General features: G+C 51.6%; 1 protein-coding gene across 1 annotated transcript; it reads left to right on the forward strand.

Moving 5' to 3' along the window:
- Positions 1-748: 748 nt before the first annotated feature.
- Positions 749-18,039, forward strand: CSUI_007637 (atp-binding cassette g family transporter abcg84). Its single transcript, XM_068067782.1, has 19 exons — positions 749-2,821; positions 3,741-3,890; positions 4,831-4,878; positions 5,463-5,614; positions 6,239-6,363; positions 7,095-7,246; positions 7,800-8,034; positions 8,706-8,754; positions 9,345-9,404; positions 9,893-9,947; positions 10,443-10,530; positions 11,194-11,380; positions 12,095-12,255; positions 12,988-13,114; positions 13,611-13,718; positions 14,069-14,120; positions 14,861-14,928; positions 15,895-15,968; positions 16,851-18,039. Exons 1-19 carry the CDS (start codon positions 2,296-2,298, stop codon positions 16,900-16,902), a joined length of 2,469 nt encoding a protein of 822 aa, XP_067920239.1. The 5' UTR covers positions 749-2,295; the 3' UTR covers positions 16,903-18,039.
- Positions 18,040-18,992: the final 953 nt, after the last annotated feature.

Raw genomic sequence — 18,992 nt, forward strand, 5'->3', positions numbered from 1 at the left:
GGGGGGGGGGGGGGGGGGAGGTGCCTGCTTGATACGGACTCGACGGAGCACAGCTCTACCCGCTGGCGAGATATCGCGAAACTTACAGTAGGCGAAAGCAATACAGGCACCGAAACAAAGGGGACTCTCACTTCCTGTCTTTCTAGCCATGCGGTGCTGCTAAACGCAACGGCTGCAGCAGAATGTCTTCATTGAATTGAAGTCGTCCGCTCCAACATCGGCGCTCACACCACACTCACACGCATTTCCTTCTGCGCGGCGAACCTGTCCACCGTGGGACACGCAGCGGCGGTCGCGGGGAGCCGCTGCGGACTCGTTAAACTCGGAGTGATAGGGTGACAGGAGCGACGGTACCAAGGAAGGAATGAGGGCTCTAGGAGCCTGGCCGTAGCGCAGTGACCTGAATAGTGAAAACTGCTGGGAAAGGGAGGCTCTGTTACGAGAGCGTCTTGCGCACAGCTGGCGAGACCAGAGGCATCTATCAAGTTTAGCGGTAGTTCAGCCGACTGCCGCGACAAAGCTGACCGAGAAGAGAGGCCAAGTTCGAAGCCATCTCATAGCACCTCCCACACTGGAGGGTACCAGACGATCCAACAAAGCACCGCGCTGACAGCCGCAACATCCACCTTCAGGGCTGCGTGGCGGTTTTAGTCAAGAAGTCTCCGTTGGTTGAACGTTCCTAGCGTAGGCGGCGTTCACTCAAGCTCGTCCGGGCTAGGAGCCCAGGACAGGGGAAGCGGGGGACGGAGAATCATACTGCGGATGTGCCGTGGGGGCAGGAGTCCCTGGACTTAGCGTTCGTAAGCACCCGCAAGCTCAACGCAAACGACAAACGGCTGGCAACTGTATTTGTAAACAAGAGAGACTAACGGCGTCTCCCTCCCGTGGCGGCGTGACGAGCGGACACACTTTGCTCATTCGTTAACTGAAACACAACCGCCTCGTCCCCGATGATGTGGAAGGCATACCCGTGGCACCACTGTGCTTCTGTCGAAGGCGGATCGCAGCGCCGCGCACATCAATCATCTTTTGCCGGGACACCGTGATCGGGAGTTATCTCTGAAGTGGGACCCTGTAAAGGGGGACCACGACATCTAGACACACCGCTTAATGTTCCCAGCGACCGGCTCGCCGCGGAGTCCCTCTGGTGCTCGTGCCTTGGTGGTAAGGTCTACTGGAGTGGCATGGGGACATTCCCACGTGATGCGAGTGTGCGCTCGAAACAGTCCTAGCAAAAGCCATTAAAAATTTGCAGGTTGGGCTCAATACTGGCTTTACGACTAGACACCTCCTCCGCTGTCGGGGGAGTCTTTGCTGCTCTGACTCGCACATGGGCCGCTGCTCTCAAAAGAGGAGTGCTGCAAGAGAGATGATCGCCCCAGTAATCGCAAGGCGCCGGGCTGGATGTCGGCAGACAAACGATCCGCACTGTTTACTCTGCGAGTCACGTGCCGCCGGCATCCTCGCTGACAGGTTCTCTGTTTCCGTAGGACTGGACTGGCAGCGCCCGAGAATGCTAGTCTAGGCGACGTCCCTCGGAAGCATTTTTATGTATGGGTGACAGCTACCGATGAAAAGGGTGCGCGAGCCCATCCATCTGTACTCGTTTCTTCTCGCCAGTCCTTTCCTATTTGATTGACAGCCTTCACTTCTTCAATCAGAAACCGTCAGGCGAGTTTCCGGGCACACAGGCGTTCGTGTACTCGTTGGCAGCTGCAGTTTCTGTACCCCTCTCCCCAGCGTCGGAAGCTTGGGGGCGGCTTTTGCAGTTCAGCACTTTGCTGAGTCGGAACGCTAATGCCCGGTCCAGCTGTCGAATGCTCGCGTGTCGTTCGAAAAGAGAAGAGGCTGTTGTGTCAAGTGGTGTCAAACTGACGGCGGGGAGCCCGTTGTCCCGGCCCAGAGCCCCTTGCGTAGTGTTTTTGTTCAAGTGTCTTCTTCGGTCCAGCGAAGGACAGCCGCCAAGCGCTCCAGTGTATGTAGTGCCGGCTGGGAAGTTGACGTCCCAATTCATCCACATGCCGGACCACACAGTGACGGTGCCAGTACCTTCTCCCAAATGAGTCTGACAAAGAGAACCTCCTTAGGTTTGCAGGGCTTCGGTGCACCGCTTTACTTGTATTCTTCTAAAAGGCCTTGAGCGACCAGAGGGCTCGCGCAAGTAAGCCAGCCTGTCTTGTTCGCATGCCTCCTCACTGACGGCCTCAAAAACTGGCATCCCGCCTTGTCCGAGCTTCTCCTTTTCGCTTTCCGCTGTACTCAATACAGCTCTCTTTCTCTGGTGATTCTGTCGATATGGCGCAAGGCAGCCCTGCGTCTGCCTTTCCCTCTTGTGCCTCGGGAGCGTCGGGGCTTCCATCTTCGCACAAGGGTGACCCGAATTCAACTGAGGAAGAGGAGTCGCCCAACACCCCTGCTGTTGTTAGTTCCCAAGAGCAGTTCGCTCGTGCACCCCGCCTCCCAAATAACACCTTCAAAATTCGACAGTCTGGTCCTGAAGCCAGTCCGGATTCTTCTGGACAACACACCGCCCTTCCAGGTGGCGACAGGAGTAGCGCTTCGTCTTCCGAAGTCGCCGGCCAGAGGGACACGCGACCGACTGCGCCCCCAGAAGGAGTTCTCAAGGATCCGACAGATAGAAACACATTACAAGAGAAAACGGCGGACCGACAGGAACAAAGCAGTCGGAAAGACGGCTCTGAGCTCAAGAGGGGGAAGTCCCCACATGATGCAGAGCAGGGGGGCAAAGCTGAGATATCCGAGAAGGATTCCCCGATCCGGCCGTGCCGAAAACTCTCCGTTGTCTGGACTGATATAACATGTGAGATTCCATGATAAGTGGGCTGCGCCTTGACCTGCATCGACACTCGCCTCTACGTATGCGCATGAGTATGGGGCGAGAGCGGGATGCACGTGCTTGGCCGTAGGTGTGTTTACGTGTATAATATGAAACAAAAGTATACACTCTTCCCTTCCGCGACTCGCACCTTACGCATTTTTTTCATCATACACTTGGAAAAGCAGATATGTATGGCCGCTGCCCGGATACAGCATGCCAAGCCGTGTTTCTTAGCACTTTTAGTAAACAAGACCATACGCCGCGGAGCCTGCATCACCACCTCCTCGTCCCTATGTACACACCGCGTGCGCGTTAGCGAAGAAACCTTCATTCGGACATGTAGTGTGTCACAGAGGCCGAAGCTTTCTTGCGAATCAAATCGCTAAACTTGTCACCTTGGACGGTCATAGGTTTCAGTGCACCCCTGCGGCTGACTAGCAGCTTTCCCAGGTTGCTTCCCTGCAGAGCTGTTGTCCGTACGGGTCGCTTTGTGTCGGTGCGTTTTTCGGAGATAGTGCGAAGTGCCGGGGCCTGGAGCGGTGTTTCTTCGGTCTTCTCTTACATGGGAGAATGCCTAAAGCAGCTGTAGTCTTTGCCGTGTTACGAACCTCTGGACCTTCTCCTTGTCTATGTTGGATTCCTCGTGCCGCGTCTTTCTTTGTTTCTCTTCAGGCAGCTCTGCACAGTATGCATACAGATTACACCTAAAGAGTAGTCTTCTCTGTCTCCGGAGACAGTTACACTTGCCTTTCTTTTGCTGTCTTTCTTCTGCTTTAACATGCTAAAACTTTTTGCATGGTCACCTTTCTTCGGTGAAGACTTAAGTGCTCCTTAAATGCTCCCCGCGTCTTTCCTTCTGAAACCCGGTGCTCTCTAAGTGATGTCCCCGGGGTGCTTACAGTCCAGGCGCGAGTCTCAAAGGCAAGACCAAGCATATTTGGAGTTCCACCTCTCTCGGACATCTTGAATGCAATCGACGCGTTGACGGGACGAGGGTCAATGAAGCCAATTCTGCTAGGCGTGAGCGGAGCAGTCTACCCAGGCGATATGGGTACGTTCTTCTTTCCCGTGATGGACTGGATACTCTTTGCTAAAGCACTGTAGTTCCCTTCTTTTTCCTAGACGGACGAAAGTGACATGCCCCCGTATACGCGTGCTGTACCCGTGTGCGGGGCGTCCGGGCTGCACCGTACGTATCGTCTTCCACACATTGCCTGTATATACGTACGTAAATATCTATGTAGACAAGTGCATGACTCCTGTGAGGGGTATACATAAGAACTACTCGTTCCCCGTGGTCGGTTTCGGGGTAAATATCTATGTAGACAAGTGCATGACTCCTGTGAGGGGTATAGATAAGATCTACTCGTTCCCCGTGGTCGGTTGCGGGGACGCGCCCTGTGTCAGACTATCCAGGAATGCCGTGATAGTTCCCAGTGCCCCGGCGACCCGGTTCTTTAACTTTTGCTCGGGCTCTTTGTCAGCTTGAGACAGTTGTAATGAGTCCGGGGTCTGCCCCCAGACTTACGCTGATCAAATGCCTTCATCGGCCAGGAAACGGCTGCTTACTTGGCAAAAAGCTTTAGGAAGGACTTGTGCCTGGCGTAAAGAGAGGGCAGAAGGACGCTTCTTCTGTAGCCGGCAAACATGCGAGCCACTGCACGAGCCTGCGTCTTCAGATGTTTTCTTCATATTTCGCAAGTGCATGTATGTGCAAATAGAGATACTTCGACGCACCCTCCATCTCCTCACCATGTGCCATCTTGGTCACGGTGTCAGTGAGTGTACTTGTAATGGCTTTCCAAGTGGAAGCGCGCGCGCGAACGTTGCACTTCCGCCAAGGATACCTACAGGATCTTAGCCTGTGAGGGCGCACTTCGCGACTACTCAATGGACGCGAACATGAGGCGCCGCCATCATAAAGAGAAGAAAAATGCCAACCGGCCTGAAGGTGACGGGTCCCCTCTTACTGCCTTGTTGTGGGCTTTCAGTGGCTCTCATGGGAGCAAGCGGTGCTGGCAAGTCAACCCTTCTGAACGGTGAGCTACCACACGTAATGAAGGGAGGAAGCAGACAAGCTATTGCTGGCAGACCTTCCTCAGCACGTCGGCTAACACAGGAAATCCATGCGGTCCCAGTTAGATGGTTGATCAGATGTACAGCGGCGGTAGTGCTGGTGTCTGAGATATGACAGAGTTCACGCCGTTGTCCGACAGAGATCGATGAATATTGTGCATGGTGGTATTCTTCTTTCCGCGGTGCCAGTACTCTCCCTCATGAATAGAAATCTGAATGGGGACCCGCATAGTGTAGTAGCTGAACTGCTGTGCCTTCACAAGATCGCGATAAGTATCCCTCCCGAGAGGCAAAGACCCAATCGTTTATTCCGGGCGCGGAAAGGCGCCTGGGAAAGCCCAGTCAATGTTTTTCACACCTGTCGGTGTGGTTTGCAAAAGGCTGTGTTTCATTGCAACATAAAAGACTGCCCGCACCCGTGTTTCCAGTCCTCGCTACTCGTGCTCATCTTAAGGGGGAGTAGCGAGAAGCTAAGGAGGCAACTTCACCCCAGCTGACTGCTAGCTGCTCTGTCAGCTGGTTTGCGTGTTTTGGTGTAAAAACAAAGTGCTCAGTAGACGCATCCAAAACAACGGAGGCTCAGTGAAGTACGGAGATCTCGCAGTCGACCTCAAGTCAGCCAAGAAGATGTCCTGCTACATTCAACAAGACGATCTCTTCAACGGCTTCATCACTGTCCGAGAGCATCTTGAATGCATGGTAGGGTCTGCGAGGAAGTCTCAGCTTGTAAATGGAGACAAAGCCATACATTTGTATGCAATCGCGTGCCCATATGCATGTACATATATACACGTGTGTACATAGATGTATGTTGATATACGTAAACACACGTACCTACACCCGCAGCCGTGTGTGTACTCATGAGGAGAGCTGTTCGTACGCTGATGCGTGGAAATTCTGTGACCAGAGTTTTCTACAAGGATATATATATCTACGGTCTAAAAGCGACAAGTGTTACTCTATGTAGGTAGGAGTGGAGACCTCCGCATCGAAGCCATGCATGCATGAGAGGAGTCATATGTACAAGGTACTCCAAACTCTCCGAATCATCTCTGTGCGAATCCACCGCCCTATAGGCTTCTGACTCGTCCTGCAAACTCCTACGCTCACAGGAATATGCGACCAGCAGAGTTGTGCCTCCCCCATCCCAGCACTTCCCAATGTTGTCTGACGAGACCCGGAGTGGCTGGCGGGCCCCCATAGATAGGCAGGTACTCGATGGTCTGTTGCCACCTCCTACTTTCTCTTTCATGAAATCAGATACTGTGGCCTCATCTGTTTCTTAAGTTCTGCATCCCGGCCGTCGTCTCCGTCCGTTTGCAGGTCCGCCTACGCACGAATTTAGGAGCAAGTGAAGGGCAAGCACTTGTAGAGAGAATCCTCGTTACATTCGGCCTCTCCAAAGCTGCGGACAACTGCATTGGGAATCTTCAGATGGGCGCTAAAAGGTAACAATGACTCTCGCTTTCTTCTGCTGCTCGAGCCTGCCCATCAGCAGTCGTTGCCTGCCACTTCGTATCTGATCCAGAGAGGAGAAGGCTCTTGTCTTCGAGCGCATACCCGCGTGCGTGTCTGATGTGGAGTTCCAATTCTTGACGACCAATGGTGTTCACCAGGTGAAAAAGGAATGCTTCCTCTGCGCCTGCAATGCTGTCGAGACGTGCGAGGGAATGACCTTCAATTCACTATGGCATGTAAAACGACTCTACGTTCTTATGCGAAGCGTTGCGGAGGTCTGGTGCAGATTTCTTTCATCCCGTGTAAAGCGGAAGTCGAGAACAGGGCCCGAATGCTGTCCTTTCTGCTTAGTCTTTTGTGACTTTTGGTGTCTGGTTATCTCGTCGTTTGCGTCTCCCTTCGAGAAGCTCATGGGACTCCTCGTCGTGAGCGGCCTTGAATCTTCCCTTTTCCATTGCTTCTTTCTCAACCTCGACTCCGAGGTGAGAGTTGTTGGTTTGTATTGACGGCCTCTTCCCTGTTGCATGCCCTTTGCTTGTTTGAAGCAGCAGCAGATCAGGAAAGAACGAAGAGAACTGGACGGATGAAGGACTAGGCGGCCCCTGCTGCTTCTGTCTGTCTCTCTCAGAACTTCTGTGCTAAGTAGATCAGTCCTCAGCTTGGTACAAAATTCTCTCTGTCCATACAATTGTGCCTGAGAGTGGTGTTAACGATCTTACAGAGGCATCAGCGGCGGGGAGAAAAAGCGACTGACTGTTGCGACGGAGATTCTCACCAATCCGTCTATTATCTTTGCTGACGAGCCGACCACGGGTCTTGACTCCTTCATTGCCGAATCGATCATGAGCGTTTTCGAGGCTCTCGCTCTTCGTGGTGAGTTGTGTAGGCTTCTCAGCCCTGCTATGTTGCTCTGTTTTGTCTACACCCGTAAGAGCGCCCTCATACGCATTCGTCTGCAGGGAAGGTGCACTACTGGGAAAGACGCAGCACACGCCACCTGTCCTTACAGCGTTTCTTACCTTTCTTTTTCGCTGCTCTTTCTTCTGAAAAAGCATCGGAGGCAGTCATTCATGCTTGTTGGCATGACAGGGCAACTTTGTGTGTCTTCACGGATTACACCAGCGGCCTCTCGTTTAGCAACAGGTGCCGGGCGGGGAGATGTGCAGCTGGCCGACGCATGGGGCCTTGGAAAAATTCCTTGAAAGATATGATGCGCAACACCAGCAAAAGTTGTCATAGCACGTATAACACTCACAGAGTCACCCTGCCGCTCATGAGCTGTCCGAATGAACGCCTCCACTGTCTACCACCTTCTCATAGAAACATCCATTACACCCTCCCTCTCATGACCGCTCTGTACCCATCCAGCGTTTTCTCGTAGTGCACGACTGAAGAGTCTTTTGTGTGCGTGCTGTGCCGGGTTCAGGACGTACGGTCATATGCACGATCCATCAGCCCAGCACCCGGGTATTTGAGATGTTCAATAAGGTTATGTTGCTAGCAGAAGGTCGTGTGGTCTTCTACGGAGATCGTCTTGCACTACCTCCTTACCTGGCTTTACTGGGATCTCCTATGCCAGCATACACCAGCGTCGCAGATTTCGTTCTCGATGTCCTCTCGACACCTGACAAAGGAGATACGACGCGGGATCTGGCGATCAAGTAAGGATTCCTAACTCCCTCAGTTGTAGTGTATGTGCACTATGTGGTTCTTTCGTGTTTCTGTTAGCCTCGTCTGTACGTGTTCTTAGCCATGTAAGGGAAGGGCAGGCATGAATATGGACGTATCCATTCGGCCTTCTAGTCTAAGTGGTTTTTGCCTCGAGTTTGAGTCTCGCACCCGTGGACACCTCGGTAAACCTATAGGACAGGAGTCCCCCTTGGGAAGTGGTGCGTACTCGCCCCTTGACCTTCTCCGGACTCCAATAGAAGTACATACACATTTCTTCAGATGCAAAGGACCAATCTTCCACAATCATTTGACACCATCTAATCCAAGTACTCAATTGTTATACACATATGTACATATACGTATCATGTACCTCGTCCACGAGAGAACAGAGACTGTGTCCCTGTATCCCTCGTCACGTTTTTCGGTATAAGCTTTCTGTGCATAGGTATATTGTCTCCCTCGGAGCAGAAAATCTTGCGCCTGTCATACATGTACCACATCTTGTTAGATTCGCTTGAACAGAGACCTCCCGAGTCTTTCGCTTTCAGATGGAGATCATGCAGCATCTATTCTACTACTTATCTCGTTGTAGTCCTAGCCGTTCCGCAGACTGAGTTCTCCGTGTTTTCTCTTGCCCGATGGTCGTGTGTTTCGCCTACAGGCTAGAGGAAGCATGGAAGCAGAAAGGCATTCTCTTTATGAAAGAATGGGTGAGACTCTGACGATGCAAACTGTCTACTAAAGAAAAGCATCTAAAAAGAAGATGAGTCGGGAGCAACGCCGCACCGTACCGGGCAGTAGGTGTTTCTTCGGTCTTAGTTGTCTCTCCAGACTACTCATCTTGATAGGCGACACCCAGCGAAACAGAAAACTTCTGTGTTAGGTCTTCTCCTTTGGGGGAGTTAAGGCGTGTTAGATTGATAGATTACAGTCTTTTTTCACTCCTCTTCTGCTGTTCTTCGAACTAAAACGGCGAATGAGATATCGTAGACACCTAGGGCAGAAAGAATTCTATAGCGTGCTGTCCGTAATAGATAGTCGTATACTTGTGTATTCATCTTCCTTCTACATGCACTCCACCTGTATCCACAGTCATCGCCGCTATAACAGCCCCTTTGTCGCCTCACACGGTCGGCGAGCATACCGCGTCAGGTGTTTTTTCTCCTGCACTAAACATCCCAGGAGAGCTCTTCTTACTGCCTATCAGGCTTCTCTTCTACCTCAGGAACTCGCAGAGAGATAAGTCGTTCCGCTCATCGGGCAGTCTTTTTTGTTTCAAAATTTTGTGCTCTGCCTTTAGGAGAGCGGGCTACGAGAGAAATACCTGGACCACTTGAAGACGGAAGGAATCTTGGAGCGGGTTAGTGGTTACCATTCGTCGCATATCCCCCTTACAGTTGTATTGTAGGAAACTATCCTATAGGGGTAGCAGTATGAAAGTGAAGAGAGAGACGGCGGATCTAATGGAGGCGCGTGAAGCCTTCACTTTTTTGTACTGCTTGTGCTTAAGAGGGCAGGAAGGCTTCAGATCTACTTAGATATGACTCGCTAAGCGGATATCTCTACAGTGGTGTCTATATATGTAGTATCGTCTTCATTCCCGAGTTCTACCGCCACTTACCCTACGAGCATTGAGTTGTCCGGAAGAACGCTCAGTAGCTTCGGGACCAGGCGGTCGAATTGTCAAGCTAGTACCTAGGAGGCGGGTGGATGAGAAAAAGGACAGACGTATAGTTCAAGAGAAGACCTTCACTCACATTCACCCGACCAACACCTGAGACGGCTGCTGGGTGGGGTCCATGTGTCGCATCTAGGTGGCGCGCGCTGTCAACGTGTCTTCTCTTTCAGTTTGGATCGGTGAAAAGAAAAGGCCCGAGGCATGCAGTCGAAACTCGACAAACCGGTAAGCTCACCATCTACCCTCCTAGAGCGACCTCTCGTGTCTTTAATAGATTGCGGTGTTGGAGGTATATACTTTGAGTCTCCGAGCTTCCAGCGGCCACAGCGGCATTTGCTTTGCTTCAACAAGAATGTACACTCACTCACGTGCCTCCTGAGCGCTTAGTTCTGAAGCGTCTCTGGAATCTTCCCTTCTACCCCTAGAGTGAGCCCGTCTACACTTCTTATGGTAGCTTCTGACTGTTTCCGTTCAGACTTCCAGGGAGTGATAACAGGTACATCAGTGATCTGATAGGGAGGTTTCAAATCTATCCCGTGTTTGGTGAAGAAGAGTGCTTGCATGCCAGTGTCGTTGACCTGACAAGAAGGAAAGAAAGACGACGACAAGAAGCAACTGCGCCACTCTCAAGACCTCGTTCTAGCGACGATAGAAAACTGCCTGATGACACAAGAGCCGTTTAATGCTGTATCCTGTGTGGGGTGCTTGTCTCTCGTGCAGAAGAACCCACTGAAAGTCCCAAGGTTGAGACCAAGGAAAGTGCACTTGAGAAAAAGGAAGACTTCGCTTCGGAGGTTCGAGTGAGCTGGTGAGATACCAAGCGCATAGCAGGAGGGTTCAGCTGCCTGAATCTCCCTTTCCTTGTTCCCCGGTTCTTCTGTATGGACAGGAAGAATAACAAGACAGCGTAGCTAACGGTAGAGAGACGTCACATGTGGTTGTTCTTCTCTGCGTCTCCGTATCTCGATGTTCGTGAAGGAGTTGGTCTCTGTTGCACTTTGGCCTCCTTGCACGCGTCTGGACTGACTTAACCAGTCACCCTGAATGGCGTGCGGCAGTCTGGACTGTCTGTTGGAGGGACACCGTCAATCAAGCAAGTGGAAGTGCTGTAGATCGGAGGAAAAGAGGAAGAGACACTGTCGCTTAAAGGAGTTCGCTTGCCCGACGCGCTGACTTCGCATACACTGTAGGACGTACACGCACATGATCGCATATACATACATGCATTAATACATCATCCATACACCTGCGTGAAGATGGCCGTTCTGAATGCATGCTTGTGTGTACACACATGAGACAGAGGGGTGGTATCCTAGGCCTTCGAGCCGTAGCTGACTAGTCTCGACAGCAGCCCTGTGGAAATACGGTAGCTTGTATCTATCAGTAGTGGCACGTGCGCGGATAACTTCCACTCTTAGTTCGAATACACAGTGGCAAGAAAAGAGAAGATATGCTGTGTTTATGCATGCAGGTGGACGCAATTCCGAGTGTTACTTCATCGAGGTGGTCTTGCGAACAAGCGTAACCCTCAATTGTTACAGGCTCGGATAGGGCAGACACTTGTCTCCGCTCTTCTCATAGGCTTCATATTCTTTCGTCTGGATAAAAACGTGGCTGTATCAAAGAATGGTGCTGCTAATATCATTAATCTGAACCAGGTAAGTAAGCACACAAAGCAAGTAACGCGACTGTCGTGGCGAGGTTTCTGAGGCGCGTGCATTCCCTTACTTACCTAGCCGGAACTCCAAATAACGCTTTATATATATCTACTTAGGCGCTTACTTGTGCAGTATCTATTTCCTCCATGTTTCATTCTAAAGGTCTTCAGAGTGACGATAGACGCAGTCCCCAAGTAAGGGCACTACACTTTACTTCAGGACACCCGTATGACAAAAGGACTGAGTTGTTCTGACGAGGTGAAACAAATAAGTCTATGTGAACATCAGCTGCTTTCATAGGGTCTGTTAAACCGATCCCCCGGCCCCCTTTATCAGGACTGAAGCGTCTTTTCGTCTTGTTTGCTAGACTCGTCATCTTGAACTCTTTTGTAACTGATCCCACCGAGAAAAGAACTCGAGCAGACGCTCTCAAGTCGGCGCCGGATGTCGCGTGGGGAGATGGATTTTTGACTCACGTGAAGTAAAAGTACCCGCACAAAGTACGTTAGTTATAATGGCTAACACGAGGCTTCAATGATTAGTCAGTATATACACGTCTGTATACTGATACTTCCTTCTCTGGATAGAAGACGACCCACAGAAAGAATTGCAAGATATGCACCACAAAGACCGGGGGGATGCTGTAGTATTCTGAAAGTGTTTGAGTTCTACCTGTACCCGTCATTTCTGGCTCTCTCTTTTCGTTTGTTCTAGGGTATCACAGGGCTTGCGGCTGTCCTTCAGACCTTCACCTCCGACAAGGTCGTGGCTGTTCGCGAGTATCGTGCAGGGACGTATAGCCTGGTGCCTTATTACCTGGCTAAAACTACGTCTGATCTGGGCTTTCAAATCTTCAATCCCCTTGTCTTCTTCACGTGAGTACTCGACAAAAAGAAGCGAGAAGTCGTGTATGGTCTCTCGCTGACTCCTTTGTTTAGAAAACCCATCTGATCTGAAGGGTGAAGAAGATCAACATACAGGTTCCTAGACTGAGAGCCGTGTGGTGCGACCACATTTCCCTTCTGTCCAGTTACGTCCTGTTCGGCCATATGCCGTGCGCGGTTGAATACCTCTCTCGGCCGTCAAGATTCCTGGTTATCGTCTGAGAGGGATAGTGTAGCTTGGTAGGTATGTGGCTTTCTGTTGACGGGCACTCATCCTCCTGTCGTAAGGGCCGCCCCGATACGCACACAACTTCCCACGATGGATTCGTGAGATCTGCCAGTCAGCTGGGGGGAGTGCTCACGTGTGTGGACGCCAAGTGAGGACTTAATGGGGTGCGTCGTTTCCCGAAGAATCTGCTGCATGCTTTCTCGAAGACTCGTCCCTGCACCGCGCTTCTCTGGCATGAAAAAGCCCCATCTTTGTCTCTTCAAGAACTTCTTACTCTGATGTCTTTGATGTGTTTCTTGAAAAGCGCCTAACCTCCATGTGATGAGTTGCTCAATAGTACGAAGTCGGTCGTGGTATATACTCTGTCAACCCGTAGTTCATTGTTTACGTATCTCCGCCATAACATACCATATAAATTCGCAGGAACACACTCTAATGCAGCTTCGGCTCGCCGAACTATCGTTCCTACATATCTGGTATATGCTTTGATTCAGCTTGGTCTGGTACATGATGAACCTGAACGATGCGGCGGTGCGATGGCTCTGGGGTCTAGCCTTTATATTTCTGCAAACAAATGCTTCGATCTCTATTGGATACCTTGTTTCTTGTCTTTCTCCTGACGTAAGCTCGGGCGTCTCGAATGTAGCTCACCCAGCGTGAAGAACTTTTGTTGAAGACATCAAAATTCGCCGTTGTTCAGGGACACACAAACTTTGTAGATAACCTAGGTGTATTCGTGATGAGTATACTGCCTACTGAAGTCCTGAATCAACGTGTGGTGTGTCAGCGGAGTACCAGCGGTTTATATCCGTGGGGGCCTATTACGTACTGAAGCCAGCGAAAGACAAACTTCACTGAGATGCAGTTTTTTTTCTCACTGTACGGGCGTTTGCCGTGGTGGAGAGCCGTCTTCGATACTTCAAGAAGATGTCTGAATAAGGACGCCGTGATACACTAATGCGCAGAAGCTACTCTTTGTATGAGGATTGATGACCCAGCCCGCAACTTTGATTGTCGATGGCGAGGCCGCCAAGCGATGGTGCGTCACGGCTTTCACGGACGAGCAGATACCTATCCGTACGGGCCCCAGAACGGCGACTGTGTGTGTGTTTCTCAGATGGAAGTAGCTCTCGCTTGCATGCCGCTTGTCACGATGCCGCTAGTCCTAGTATCTGGTTTCATGATTATTCTAGACTCCTTGCCTCGCTTTTGGATCTGGCTCCCGGTAAGTCCACGTGCAACGCACAAAGATGAGAAGCAAGGGACAGAGACAGTTCCATCAAAGAAAGAATTGGCCAAGTTCACTGACTTTTTTTAATACTTGATCTTTCACCTGTTATTTCCTTAAGGAACAACAACATCTCCCGTTTACCTGCACCCTTGCGACAGGAACTGGTTGTGATAGTAGGATCTTCAATTGTGGGCACGGTGGGTTTTTCATGAATATGTAAGTAGGGGAACAGGAGAAACATCGGAGGAGAGGTGCCCACTACGCTATCCCGGCATGTATAGAGAAGTGAGAGGCGTTTCAGTTGCGCTGATACTTCTCTGACTTCATGCCTGTCCTGTACGCAGTATTTGTCTCCCTTCCGATGGGCTTGGTCCGGCATCATGCATGCAATCTGGGGTAAGCCTTCTGGAGTCAAGGGATGCGAACAAGAGTGTGTTGCTCACTGCTGATCATGTACTTGTCGTGCGGCGCGCGACTGCCCCCACTTGGTATGTGAAGTGTACACATAACAAGCGGCTGTAGCCCGCCTGCGGTAGCCCCGACTCTTCGTCGGTTGTTCTAAGCTCACGGGATACCGAGAAACATGACGGCGATCCGTGAGAACGTGTCACTAGGGGGGCGGCCGTAACCTTTTTACCACGGCTTCAAATAAGTTTAAGATATTGCGGTTGGCTTTACTACTAGCGGGTAGCCGAAGTGGTTTAGCTGTTACTCTCGAGGAGTTCAACCGATCTGGAGTGGGTCGCTTGACTTCCGCAGACGCCTCGCTTTAATCACTGCACTATCGGGATGCACAGCGGAGGAGACCCGGGCAGTCTTGCATCTGGTACTCCGTTGCTTAAGCTCACCCTTTACTGTCGTTCATATGGGTACTTGACAAGCACCTACTTGGCTCACACGTGTGACCACGTACAGCCTGAAGGTTTGAACTTCCCACACGACTAGTAGTAGTAGGCGACTGAAGGAGCTAGACAACCGAGATGTTGCCTCGGTTAGCCCATCAAGGTGACGCCACACTGTTTCCGTACATCTGCTCCGAGACCGTGCCTTCAGTCACGAGGGTAGCGTCTCCTGAGAGTTCTTGCGCGTGGATCGTTTCGCCTGTTATGCCACCTGCTTCCCTGTTACCTGTGAAGAGGACGTGCAGCTAGATCCTTGTCCCGCTGACCTGAGACCCCCGGCATGCTACAACTCGGGAAATGAAGTAAGTGAAACGAATCACAGCAAATCGAGAACGTCACGGTTCAGCTGTGTGGTGTGAGGATCAGGTATGGCCTGGGTCATAGACTTTTTCATTCGTTGTCAGCAAAGTAACCCAAGCGTATATGCTTGATCTGCAGTGTTCCGGGCACATTCTTAGCAAGGTCCCCCGAAGAGATTGTACTGGTATCACAGTTGAAGGTTCGAGTAGCGCTTCCTGGAGAACTGATAGAAAGACATCACATGTGTCCAAGCTTTTTCTGTCATTCAGTTTGAAAGCATGCGTCAGGACGCTAGAGCTGTATAAAGTGTCATCCGGAGAGCCATCGTTCGAGCGCGCATGGCCGTGTTGTTCTAGAGATAGCCCGCGTCGAAAAGTGTATCAGTTTTTGTCGTCTAGAGGTCACGAAGGAGTGACAGGGGGGCTGTGTACCCACAGAGAGAAGGGCAGAGGAGGTAAGGGAAGTTTCTGCAGGCTAGGACACCGTAGTAGGCCAGAGAGTCCATCGAAATGTGGTGGTCCCGATACTCGAAGGCCGCTCCACGCAAGGAGGTCGTAGCTTTGGGTGGAATGCGGGGTCGAGCGACACGCTGCTAACAGTTATGGATAGATTGGTTGAGACGGCACAACGACAAAGGCATGCAGCGTAATCCCAGCTTTCGTTATAGTGGCGAGGTTTCCCGCCTGGAAGCGGGGATGGGATATAAGCGAAAAAGAAAAAGGGAGACTCTGTTACGGCTTAGCACTGTGATGCAGAGCGGTTGAGTATAGCCGGGTGCGGGTGCGGTGATGTGTTGTATTTTGAGAGCATCATACTGTCACCCGGAATAGCGGCGTTTCCCTTTTGAGAGAAACGCTCTTCCCGTATCTGTGCATCTGTGTCGTGAGGGGAGCGAATGATGAAGGGAAAGACAGCGTCCAAGCACTCTCGACTTCTTTGGGCCACCACCATCTGTTTTCGTTCTGCAGGTCTTGAAATACTACTGTATCGACGGCGATAAGATGTGGCTGAATGCGATCTATCTTATCATACATGTAGTTGGGTAAGACTCGCCGGCCGGCGGTGCACCCGCAATCCGGGTGAAGGTCGGAGTGCATGTTCTCCTGTCGTGGAAGGACTCCCTATGACACTACAGCTATTTATGAAAAAAAGAACTCTACTCGTCGATGAGCTTTCAACAAGGTGACGCGCCTGTGACCATCGATCTTGATGGCTCGATGTAGCAAAAATGAGTGGGTTCCTTAGAAGTATCCAACTACTCAGAACGGCAGTTTCGAGTGAGAGCTGGTGTCCGCTGGGGGGGAAAGTTGTGAAGCGAGGTGTTGAAGACACATACTCTAGAGTCTCGGGTCTTTCCCTTCATGCAAGTACAGGCTGAGTGTGCTAGAAACAGAGCTGTGTATGTGGTGGCTTCGAATTTGTTGAAGTAACTACGTACGCGACCGCGGATGATTGCTGGTACTCCACCCCTTCAATAGACCTCAGAAGCTTCTTACGTCTTTGTGAGCGTACAACACATAGTTACGAAAGTACGTACCGTTGGACAGGACTGTTGCAGCCGCCGAGCTCGTGACCCTGCGGCCACGTTTGACAGTGGCTATCTACACTGCTGTTCGCCTATTGCCGCCCTAAGGCGTCCCCGCGTTTGCCTACACAGTTCCTGAAAGACCCGGTTTTTTTTGTGGTCATCTGTGCACACGACGTGCTTGCTGGCCGGGAAGCAGATTTCTACGCGTGTCTGTGTGCATGCCCACCCTGTGACTCGTTTTTGTCAAGTAGCGCACTTCCTGTTGTGCTGAAAGTTGGCAAGCGGAAGGCGTGGAGCAGCTCGGAATAACTGCTTCCAGTAGTTTACGAAGTGAATCTTCTTAGCCTTAGCCCAGTGTATATGAGTACCTACATGTGCTGGATGTTTTCTGTGCAGCTATCGCCTGTTGGGCCTGCTCGCCCTTATTATTCTGAATAGGCGAAACTGAGAGAAGCGATCAGTGAACGGGAGACGGACCCACTAAGTGTTCCAGACAAGCAATTTTCCAGGTGGAAAGCGGACTCTGCGCTGACTGGAGGCGCGGTATCCCTGCAGAGGTGCCTAGGAAAGTGCTTGTCTCGGCTCTGTGAATGCCCGCTCTCGAGCTCTATACGTACACAGTCGTCAGGCTCCCTGGAGGGGAGTGGCCCCTGTAAAAGCACCAGCAGAGCCTATCCCCTAAGTGCGGAAAAGTACTCCACTGCACATGTGTAAACACCCACCACTATAGTTAGCCTGCGAGGGCAGTTACATGTGATTTCCATTGCTTTTCACATAGGAAGTCATGCCAAGTGAAGGCTTCCGCCAGCTCCCGAGGGAGTGCCGCTTCTCTGTTGCGTCTCGGCTGTACGCATTCTCCTATGTACATGGAAAGGTGAGGATCGCCGCTGGTCCCCTTTGTGCATACCTAGGAAGTCGTTCACTGTGCGGTGGAAATCTAAGCGTGGGTGTCTTTCCTGAGTCTTGGTAAAGAGGCCGAGACGAGGAAGTGTGGGAAGGTAAGGGCAGAAAGGCTGTGAGCAGGGAGGTGGGGTGTCAGAATTTCAAGAAGAAGCAGATACGTCACCGCATGCCGGAGACGGGAGTTCACTTAGAATAGGGGGGGGCAACTGCTGAAGAGAAACAGATGCCAGGTCAGCCCACCCTACCACGTGACAGGGAACCATGTTGGTGGCCAGCGAGCGAAGGAATTTTTTCTGTGCCGCAGCCCGTATGCTGTTGAATCTTCATGAGGTTTTTGTTCAGGGGCCGCTGTCAGCAGGCACCCGGGGGCTCGGGGCTTCTTTTTCTCAGGACGGCACAAGTTCATAATCTGTTACACTGGTACTCTGAAACGGTGGGCTCAACCGGAAGTACTGCCTGTGCGGCGAGTTACTTTTTTTTCCGGGCCGCTGCCCGGATAAGTGTTTTCAGTACATGTATTCATCCCTGTACACGCCTTGTAACCGCCGCGCTGGCACTTCTAATTAGTGCCTCTGTCGCTGTCCCAAGGAATTTGTTTTTTGGTTGTCCATACAGACTTTAGTAAAGAAACACGGGCCCCGATGTCCGCTAAAAGAACTGCTAAGAAGCCTCCTATGCCAGGGAGATGCGCGAACCCGGCTTGGCTCGCGCTGGGGTTTCGTACGGAGGTGCATCTAGTTAACTGTCTTCTCTCACAGCTCAGGTTCACGGTAAGAGCGCTTCTGCTCCTTCAGCTTTTCATTCCTCTGCACAGCCTTGAAAACCAAGGAGGGGCAACTGCGAGAGTCTCCCCTGGCTCACTGTCGGCTCGGGGGTTTGTTGACGTACTTGGCCCCCCCCCCCTTGGGCCCCCAGCCATTAGCGCGGACGCCGGAGTATGCGCTGGCGCGACACTGACGTATGGCTGATCCCAGTCAGGACGCCGTTGTCGGTGTTCTCTGGAGTCGTGGACTTCTTCCCCCCCACTGTGTTACCAGTGGGGCACAATACTTGACGCGGACACATTGTCCAACCCATACCACTTCCGAACTCGGAGGTTATACTCTGAATAACAAATGCCGCAGTAATTCGCGAATGACAGTACCTTGCTCGCTGTCTCCCGGGGCCGATGTGGAGCAGTATCTCATAGTTCGAAAATTCCGCGGCTATTTCTTCGTAGGGAGTAGCTGGGAGCATGCAGTCCAGTTGCTGCTGTCCGGGTGCTCTGTCGTGCTTCCTCTAGCTAAACTGTAGACAGGTCCTCCTGGCTAAGTGTGTGTCGTAACACTCCTGACGACTATGTCTGACGGCCCTGACACGATAGACGGGATCCCTGCCCCTCTTCATCAGTAGTTGTCTCGTTCGGCCACCTTTCTGTTCGAAGGTCTACTGGGCCGCTGAAGTGAGAGGCCAAGTCGTTAGGAGCTTATGACAGTATCATCCCATTTGAGGCTTTCTACTACTCGACTGGAGCGGGCCCGAGAGACTCCCGTTCGAGAAGGGACGGTCACCAACGCTTTAACTCCAAAGAGGAACAAGGAGAGGCAGCCCGAAATTTACTATCCTGCCCTACGCGCACCCTTGGTTGCAGGGTCC

This window comes from Cystoisospora suis (genome assembly GCF_002600585.1).
Source record: "Cystoisospora suis strain Wien I chromosome Unknown contig_4097, whole genome shotgun sequence".
Taxonomy (NCBI): domain Eukaryota; phylum Apicomplexa; class Conoidasida; order Eucoccidiorida; family Sarcocystidae; genus Cystoisospora; species Cystoisospora suis.